The following is a 10,197-nucleotide window of genomic DNA, read 5'->3' as shown; positions in this document are numbered from 1 at the left end:
CCTGAAATGTACACACAGTACATGTATCATTGTCGCTCAGGTTGACAGGACACTTTTTGGGGTTTGTCTGGTTTAGTCATGCTAGTGCATCTTCAGCCATGGTGTCGCAGTAGGACCCTGCAGAGCTGACGTGGGATCTGTAAAGCTGAAGTTTATGCTGGACTTTAGAGGGTGCTGCACTATGTGGAAACAAATTCTAATAAATATCAATAATATAAACCAAGGACCACATATACAGTTGTCCCTCATTTATCGCGGCAAATTTCAAAGAAGGATTTTATATTACTACATTGAATATTTTTGTATAGCATAGACAACCTGTTTGTTTAGGGACAGACGAGACAGCTGCATGCTACATAAACATAGCATGCTACCAAGCTAACTATTTACCCTCCAATTTATTTATTCTAAACTTAAGAAAGGCTTTCAAACGGATTGGGAACGAAGGACCATGTAAGAAGCCAAAAATGTACCACTTCCTCACAGACTGGGAGGAAAACTTCTTTTCACGATGTTATGTCGGACATGCCACGGCTGTAGCCATGCAGTTTGAAGGTAATCTAATGCAATGTCTTATCAATGTTTTGCAACATTACTGACACCTAGTGACCAGAGTACTACATAGAACCTGTTTTTCAATATTTTTTGGAAGGCCTTACCCCTCAAAGATGCTAGCCATGATACTCTCTTCAGTTGAGTAAGTTAATTAAATACTTCACATTCTCATTAATATTATATTCTTAATATTATATATATAATATATATGTAATATATTAACTGTACAGTCAATGATTTAAGTACCATTTTAACATTCTTACTGTCATACAAGTGTAAAGAGAGGTTAACCATTGTATAATAAAACTAAAATAAAGTAAAATTACTCATCCTTTTCTGTTGCACTACTTGCTATTTACATTAGCAAAACGTATTTACATATGTATTTTATGTCTATAGTTAATATTGTGTTGCTTATATTCAACTAAGCAGCCAGACTAGTTCCTATGTCGCAGAAAGGTACATTGATGACTCGGTGGTTATCAGCACAAATTTCCACTCTGGTGAGATTTGCTGACATCACGCATGATGACCAAAGTTTTGTTCGACTCTGTAGGCATATTTTACCAGAACATTTTGATTGAACTCCAAACTACACTGCTTTTACGTTGTTCGACTTGTATGTATGAAGAAATACGGAATGTCAAAACCTGAGGTGCATAAACCACACACCGTTATACAGTATGCGTGTGTGCGCCATACCTGTGAGGTCACCTTTATTCTTAGTTGACAGACAAATGAAGACAAAGGAAGAATCTCTCTGAGCTCCTGGTGGCTCCAGTGAGACAAGCCTGCTGGTCTGGGAGAAAAGCCAAGCAAAGCCAGAGGGATATTTTTGTCCAAAATATTACCACACATCTGTTGTACGCTGTTAAAAAAAAAAAAAAGAAAAGAAAAAAAGATTCAAGATGCAGTTGAGGACAAAGTGATTCATATAATCTGCAGTGGAAACATTACCTGAAAGCAAGTCAAACTCATGAAGTGCTCTTATTTACTATTATTCTCATTTGGCTTTGATTACATGGCAAAAAAAAGTTTCCACGCCGCTCTAAACATCCACGCCTCATGTGATTACCATCTATTGGCACAAAGGATAGTTTCCATCAAGTCCGAACTTGATCACATAGCAAAAAGTGTGACTGTCATTATCTGTTGATATCATTGAGTGTAGATGAACTTTTGAAACTTAAATATATTTTCTTTAACTTTACTTTTTTTAATGGTATAAAAATAAATGAAAAAAATGTACCATATTTAGTAAGATAAATAGAAACATACCTTATTTTATTTATATGTATACTTTTTCATAATAATAAAGCATTTAAATATTTCACAACATATCATAGAGGATTTTGCAAATACAGCACAGTATGGTGTGATATATATGCTTTCTCATAATAAAATAAATGAATAAAAACAATCATCACCATCACCATATTTTTTATTTTACACATCTTAATTGAATATGCATGCCACTTCTTCAGAATAGTTAACGGTGATATTTTTACATTTTAATGTTATATTCTTATGAATTTATGTATTCTTATTTGAATGCACTTTCTGTATTATTATTTTTTAGACTATACTATACAATAATATGTTACTAAATACAGCATCTAAAACCCACAGTTGACTTTTTTTTTAACCTGTCTGCTCTCTAGTGGATTAAAAAGGTACTGAGGCATTTTCACATGAAGAGAGACAAGGTGGGAGAGCAGATTGTACATCCATCCATCCGTCTTCTATGCCACTCATCTTCATTAGGGTCGCGGGTATGCTGGAGCCTATTCCAGCTGACTTTGGATGAGAGGCAGGGTACACCCTGGACTGATCTCCAGTCAATCGCAGGGCACATATAGACAAACAACCATTCACACTCACATTCATACCTATGAACAATTTAGAGTCATCAATTAACCTAACATGCATGTTTTGGAATGTGGGAGGAAACCGGAGTACCCGGAGAAAACCCACGCACGCACGGGGAGAACATGCAAAGTCCACAGAAAGAAAGTGGTCACATTCCGTTTGTGTTAGGTTTAGTATAATATTGTGCAACAAAAGTGAACAAAAGTTACAGTATATTAGGGAAATAAATGCCTTATTGTGACATTACCTGATATATGCCCTGTAGTTGTAGTTATTGCTGCATTGACACAAAGGGTTACCTCTGTGAAATTTCAAAGTGTGAAGTTTCAAAAAATAGGCATCATATTAATATTTTGGGAGTGATGACGAAGTAAACTACTTATAATAGTAAGGATTTATATGTTTTAATATTAAAAGAAGGTGAATTATGTTGTCTTTAGACACAAACAAACCAGTTGAGGTGACCATGTAACCTTGCGCAACCTTTCATATGGTTAAGAGCACGAGCGGTGGTTATGTCACACTTTGATATGATGCAACACTTCAATCTTCAGTCATACGCTTCATTTTAAGTGAAAGTCCACTGCGTTTTTAGATAAGCAGCCGTGACCACTGAGGAGGTGACTTCTTTCCTCAAATCTAATTGACGTGAACTCTAGTTGACCTTTTCTCACACTACTTTTTGTGCTCATTGAATTTACACGGGTCAAGAGGAACTAAAAGTCAGTTTTGCCATGTTACAGAGAGCTACCGCAACACAGGAAGTGGCAGGTCATCGTCTACATCCTGCCGTAGCTACCACTGGCATACTGTATCCTATCTATACATGTAATGAAATACTACATTTATGTTGTTAAAAACACTTGCCAAGACATATCACAACATAAAAGTGTGACTGTACTTGCAATGTGTCAGTGGAGCAACTGAGCACCTTTAAAGCCACAATGTGTAAAAATTGGACTTTAAAAGGAATAACCTCAAAATCATTTGTACGATACACTGTCTTATAAAAATATGAATAGCATATTTGTTGTTGCCATGGTGACCCACCAGTGGCTAAAAAATACTGGTGGATCAGCCAGGACCACTCTACTGTTTCTGTTTTATGAAGCGTATTCTTGTTTTTGCCTTAACAGTAGCAGCATTTACCTGACCTTGTGTTGCTAGCATGTTATACACGCCATTACAGCAACAAAGGGTGAGCCTGTGCTGTTTCTTTTTTCACGCTAACCGCAAAACTGCAAAAACCGCCATGCTTGAATTAAGCCCAAATTGTCTTATAATGAGACAACTTTTCTTATTTCAAGCAAAAAAAATTCTGCCACTGGGGTAAGCAAGTTTTGCTTGGCTAGAATTCTTATAACGACAATACTTTTCGTGTGACTTTCAAGAATATAACGAGTCCTAACATAAGCAAGTTGTTCTTGATTACACAGCTAGATTTAAGAAAAAACCTTCTTATGACAAGGTAAGAAGTAAGCCAAATGCTCTAATGCTCCTAAATTGAGATAAAATTAGCTTTTATTTTGTTTTATTTTTTTAAATATGCTTTTATGAGGCTAGATTTAAGCAAAATATTTGAGATATTGGGGCCGCACGGTGGTCTAGTGGTTAGCTTTGGCCAACGCAGTAACAGTTGGGAAATCGGGAAGACCTGGGTTCGATTCTCCGGCTGTGCCGATATATTTTCTCCGGGTACTCCTGTTTCCTCCCACATTCCAAAAACATGCATGTTAGGTTAATTGGCGACTCTAAATTGTCCATAGGTATGAATGTGAGTGTGAATGGTTGTTTGTCTATATGTGCCCTGCGATTGGCTGGCGACCAGTCCAGGGTGTACCCCGCCTGTCGCCCGAAGTCAGCTGGGATAGGCTCCAGCATGCCCCCGCGACCCTAAACCTACTTCAAGCAAAACTCCCTTTCAACTCGCCCAGGTCAAAGTCGATCACTCACGGCATATCTGTGTATATTTGCAAGGCTTTGCGGCCGTACAGTGTTGTCGAGAATGATGGGTTTCGCTTTATCATGCGCACTTTGGAGCCACGCCATGAAATACAGAGTCGAAAAAATTTCACCAAAAGCTTGTTTATCAAATTTTGTTGGTTCCCTCAAAATGTGCATGTAGATGCCTTGCAGTAAATTTGCACTTTACAGCAGTGTTACACGGAAATGGTGTCACTGTTTCTAAAATAAGCTATAGGTTTGTTACTGAAATGCTGCACTACAATAGTAGCTGTGTTAGAAAGACACTCATTTGTTTACAGGAATATTGCAATAAAAGCGTCTTAAGAAGTCACATTTGTTTACAGAAATGCTGCACTAAAATATTCTCACTGCTAAGACGACAAGTGTTAAAGTGATGGTGCCAAATAAACATGTTTTTTTCCGCTTTTTAAAATATCTGTTTTTCTCTTTAATAGTAGTATCGCAGATTGATTTCCTGACCAATATATCGATAATCGCTGTATCGCCATATTGTGAGATAGTCGTTATCGAAGAGCCTTGTATCGCATCGTATCGTGAGAACATGCAAACTCCACACAGAGATGTCCACGCGGAGAGTCGAACCCAGGTCTTCCCGATCTCCTGACTGTGTGGCCAACATGCTAACCACTCATCCGCCGTGTGGCCGCGGATGAAACTTTTTTATTTAAAAAGAAAAAAGTGTGATTGTATCTAAAATTCACAATGTAGGAAAACCTACAGTATTGTTATAAACACTATCAGAATTCTTTGGCATGATTTGCCTGTAAATTCACTAGTTTTTAGATTTATAAACTAGATAAAAAGAGAGTAATATTTTCTTGAATCAAGTTGATTAATGTGACACATTTACACAGACTTTACAACTGGATTTAATATAATAAAAATTGGTACGCTCTATGAAATTTGCTGTGCAGCCTTCACATTGGTCAGCAAATCTTTGGATATTTTTTTCTGAGTGTGACTTCATTCTTAAACTTAGAAAGTTTAGAAACTAGTTTTGTTCATAATTTAAGACAAATATATATTAATCTGTTGTTGAAGAATAATCCAAATAAGGTATTTCACTAGTTATTCGAAAAAATAACTAATTTCTAGCAAAAGCATATCTTCATAAGAATTGGCAAGCTATGCTTTCTTAATATAAGTGAAAACTGTTAGACAAGATATTATTTCTTTTTACGAAAAAAATAAGAAATGGGTGCTTAAAATGGGAGTTTTTTATTTTCTTGAAAATTAGTTTTTGCAGTGTAGGCCACCGTTCAGCCCACAGCACAAATCAATTCACATTACATTATTTCCTATGATTCAATCAAATCTTTGTAGCTCCTATAATGGATCAGATTAAATCATGAGAGCCACAAATTGTAAAAAAAAAAAATAAAATAAAAAAAGGCTGGAAGTGCTCTTTCTTACATTTTTCCCATGCCAGAATCCATTGTTGTCACATTTACGGGACAAGGCTGACCTACAGTATGAATCCATGCAGTGTTTGGTGACAGTTAGCTAAACAAAAGTTCCATTGGTAAAGTAGGAGAGAAGCAGCTCTTTCTCCACAGCGTGTCTTTTCATTTCCATCGCCACTCTGGCCTTGAGTCTCTGTGGTCAGAAGGACACTCATTGGTTAGTTTGAGGAGGTCTTGCCAACATGCCAGCGGACAGCGTGGAAGACTGATTGAAGGCGGCGGTGGAGGTGGACGAAGACAAAAAAGCCCTCACTGTCCTCTGCTCTCGGGCCTAGAAAACATGCGTCAGGAAGAAGGAAGCGTCTCTCCTCAGCTAAAAACACATACTGGAAAAAGCAGCCCACTACTCAAACACTTCTACTGAGGTGTTATTTGTTTCAAACGAGATGGAATTCATTTATGAACCAACTGCTCCTGCTGCGATTCATTCTCATGTCATCAACACGCCTAACAGAAAATGACAGTTTCGTTGAGGAAACAACTCACTGTATGAACAGATTCTCAATTCATCATAAATGTTACAAGCGGAGAAGGTGGTGCTAAAATACCAAGCTGTGTAATGTAGGAAAATTGTATAGTATGGTGCTTAAACAACGCTTCACTGCAAATACTGAAATCTAAGCAAGATTAAATAGAACTACAAAAAATAACCATAGAAATTTTTGAATGGTCCTGCTACCTGTTGCTAACCTCTCTCACTGCGATTGGGATCGACTTGGTGGCTTTTGGGCTTTGCCTTTGAAACGGAAACGCTAACAATGTTAACAGCTACCATGCTAGCAACCTGCCTGGATACATTGTGATCACATGGGAACATCTCTTGCTTCAACAGATGGTTGCTAAAGTGCTAAATCTTAATGAGATATACAAAATTCTAAAACGCTAAAGCTAGCGCCTGGCAAGATAACGCAAAGTCCTAACTGCCATTTCTTTTTAATTTTGGGAGAATCCCAACAAAATGTCAGTGCAATGTCATGCAGCTGCTTTGCTCCGCTGCAGGCCCACTAACAGAGCAAATTTGGTTTCATTTTCGGACACTTTGCTCCGCATCCCAGCCCATGGAGGAAATATGACCTGCCATTTACGATTGCTTTGCTCTGCATGCAGGTTTGCTTCAAGTGTTTTGAAAGTAAGATTGTCTTGTTATAGTTTATTTTGCTTATTTTAATATGTATAGCTTATATTATTAACATAAGCAAATTGGTCTAACATATCTTGTCAGTAAAAAAATAAATATGAATAAATACCAACACAATTTCACCTTTCAGTAGCAGACTGAGCTCAACCATACATCCAAAACAGCAAAAGCATCACTTCAGAACGGTTGCGTAAGAGACCAGACGTAAATCCAACCGAAAATGTGTTGGGGTGACCTGAAGGGGGCTTTGCACAAGAGATGCCCCTCACAATGACACATTTGGGGCACTGATTATGATAGTGCAACCAGCCTATTGTACTTTTCCTTTTTCCCCCTTAACATATTCATCTTTTGATTGAATTACACAGGTTATTAGTAACATTTCTAGGACAGTTTTGAAATATTTATCATGTTCCCATTTTTTGCATTAAAACATGTTTTTTAAGAGCGGTGTGTCCACTTTCTACTGTATATCCACCTGTTAACTATGGGACCATATGCATTGCATATTTTCACATTAAAGGTTTGGTCTAAGAATAAAAAAAAATGATACTGTCAAATTAATTTTACTTTCAAATTTTATACCACAAAAAGATGGCTTTACTGTTAGTGGAACATGCTTTAGAAATATTTCATTGCCAGTTTTTGCTGCAATTTCTTATACTTGTAGTTACTTTGAGGATGAGGTCACAATGCAATGAAAAGCATGCATTTCCATTTTTTCGGGGGTGACAAAAGCACAAAGAACATTTACAGCAACACTGTTAGCTTTACAGTTTACTGATACAATACTATATATCTATATCTATATATATAGATATAGATATATATATAAAATACAATAGATGTGCAACAGTATGTATTTTTACCAGCCTTATTTACAACTAAAAGCATTAATCCATGCAACCATGTATGCCTTTACATTGAATGTCCATATTTCCACTACTTTAAGCTGACATAAATACAATAAAGGCATACTGGATTTTTGATACAGTTCTTGTATTAGATTTTGCTGTCATACCTATTCTATTATGGAGGTTTTTTAATATTGATTTCCAGTGATGTCATTTAAATTTGGCAAAAATATCAGTAAGACAAATGAAAGCTACTGTAACGGATAGCATATATATGTGTCCTGTGAGTGTAAATTGCCTTCAGAATGAGAAACAAGCACAGAGTTCATTGGTACATAAAATGCCTTTTGTATTACAAATCTCTCAATACTGACATGTTCATCACAGATTTGTCCAAAAGGTAGAATCACAATAAAAAGGTTATTATCACATCTTCAAGGAAAAACAACAGAACACCATCAAACATGGCTTCTTCACTGCAGTACCTCCACACTGGGCCTGATTGAGGGGGGAAAACAAAACCAAAAAAGAGAGCCTTGGCTTTAAAAAAAAAAAAAAAAAAAAAGTTCTGATTGCCATGGAGATGCACTGCAGAGGAAGGAGGGCTAGTCACTTACTGACTTGGCACAGTCGCAGGGAAGGCACTTGACACGGGGTCATCTGTCATTGCATGACCCCGTGCAGCGACAGCAGCGCACTAAAGGTCCTTGTGCACTAAGTTCCACTGTTCATACACTTCCAACACACTGGAAAAGGATAAAAAAGCTTTAAAATGTAAAAGAGCAGGTTCTTACTAGGGATGGGCATATTATTCTATTACTTGATTAGTCACATGTTGATGCAATAGATAAAATGAAGTGCAGTACTTGGAGGTCACCAGCAGAGGCGCTGTTGATTCAACCACAACTGATTTACACTGTGAAGAAGAACACCATAACAACAGCTATGCTATTTGTTGCTTGTTTCATTCATTGCAGTAAAATAACGTCATTTAAGAGGGCAGGATGCACATTTAGGCCATTTAAAATAAATACAAAAATATTTTAAAATAACATGAATTAACCATCCATTTTCCCCATTGTCAAACTGCCCATCCCTAGTTTTTTTTCTTCCGCCGTTTCTGGAAGAAAAAAAAAAATCTTAACAATGACAGACATTAACACTGACTCCACCACTGAGCACAAGTACATGAGGGGAAAAAGCAATGTCTCTTAGGTTTCACAATAAGACATTCCACTGAGGCACGTTTCCAGAGAAGTGTTATATTATACAAAGCTATATTTCAAATAAAAAAAAAAGTTGAAAACATTCAAGTACTTTGTCAATGTAAACACTTTTCCAGGACTATTAAACATCAGATTGTTGTCAATTTGTGCGAAACCATAAGACAACAGGTGTGAAAAGAGATTTTTTTTTTTTTTTTTAAAGGCCCAACTGATTGTGATTGTTTAGAGCAAGACACAAGAGCAACACTTGTCACCTCCAGCAGGAACAGTGGAGTAGTTCATCTGTCTGACTATCTCTGCAAACAGTTCATCCACAGAGCCTTTATTCTTGGCTGAAGTCTCCATAAAGGGGCAGGTCCAGTCCTGGGCCAGAGCCTTGCCTTCCCCGGATGACACCTCTCTTTCAGCCTCCAGGTCCACCTTGTTGCCCACCAGGATCATGGGCACCCTCTCGTACCTCTTCACCCGGATGATTTGGTCTCTCATGGGCTTGATGTCCTGGAAACTCTGCTGGTTGACCAAACTGTAGACCAGGATGAAGCCCTGTCCATTTTTGATGTACAGATCTCGCATGGAGGCGAACTGCTCAGTCCCTGCTGTGTCCAGGATCTCCAGGACCGACGGGGACGAGTCGACTTCGATCTCCTTCCGGTAAAAGTCCTCGATGGTGGGGTCGTACTTCTCGATGAAGGAGCCCGTCACGAATTGCACAGTCAGGGCGGATTTACCGACTCCACCCGAGCCCAGAACAACCACTTTATACTCCCTCATGACCGGGAAAAGAGAGGAAAAAACAAAATACCTCCTTTTTTGCCTCAAGATGAAGCCTTCTTGTCTTACACCACCACCAGGCAGCCACCGATGTCTTCAAAGCAAGCAGGCCGGGAAGGCGGCGTCGTCGCCCAAATTTAGAGAATCAGCACTGAGCGTGCGGGTGTCACACCCCAGGGGGAGAGTGTCCGCTCCCTGGAGGATGGTGGCGTCAACCGAGGTACATTGTTGATGGCACCGACCCGATTGTGCAAGTATGGTAAGAAGCGTGAACGCTTCTGCTGGCTCTGCATGGCATTTCCTGCCCACATCCTCACAGCGTCAACAGCCCACAG

General features: G+C 38.3%; 1 protein-coding gene across 1 annotated transcript; it reads right to left on the bottom strand.

Moving 5' to 3' along the window:
- Window positions 1-7,110: 7,110 nt before the first annotated feature.
- Window positions 7,111-10,187, bottom strand: LOC129177737 (ras-related protein Rap-2b-like). Its single transcript, XM_054769155.1, has one exon. It carries the CDS (start codon window positions 9,860-9,862, stop codon window positions 9,314-9,316), a length of 549 nt encoding a protein of 182 aa, XP_054625130.1. The 5' UTR covers window positions 9,863-10,187; the 3' UTR covers window positions 7,111-9,313.
- Window positions 10,188-10,197: the final 10 nt, after the last annotated feature.

The sequence above is a fragment of the Dunckerocampus dactyliophorus genome, chromosome 2 (genome assembly GCF_027744805.1).
Source record: "Dunckerocampus dactyliophorus isolate RoL2022-P2 chromosome 2, RoL_Ddac_1.1, whole genome shotgun sequence".
In the NCBI taxonomy this organism is placed as follows: Eukaryota; Metazoa; Chordata; class Actinopteri; order Syngnathiformes; family Syngnathidae; genus Dunckerocampus; species Dunckerocampus dactyliophorus.
This window is presented reverse-complemented; position numbering and strand designations above follow the sequence as displayed.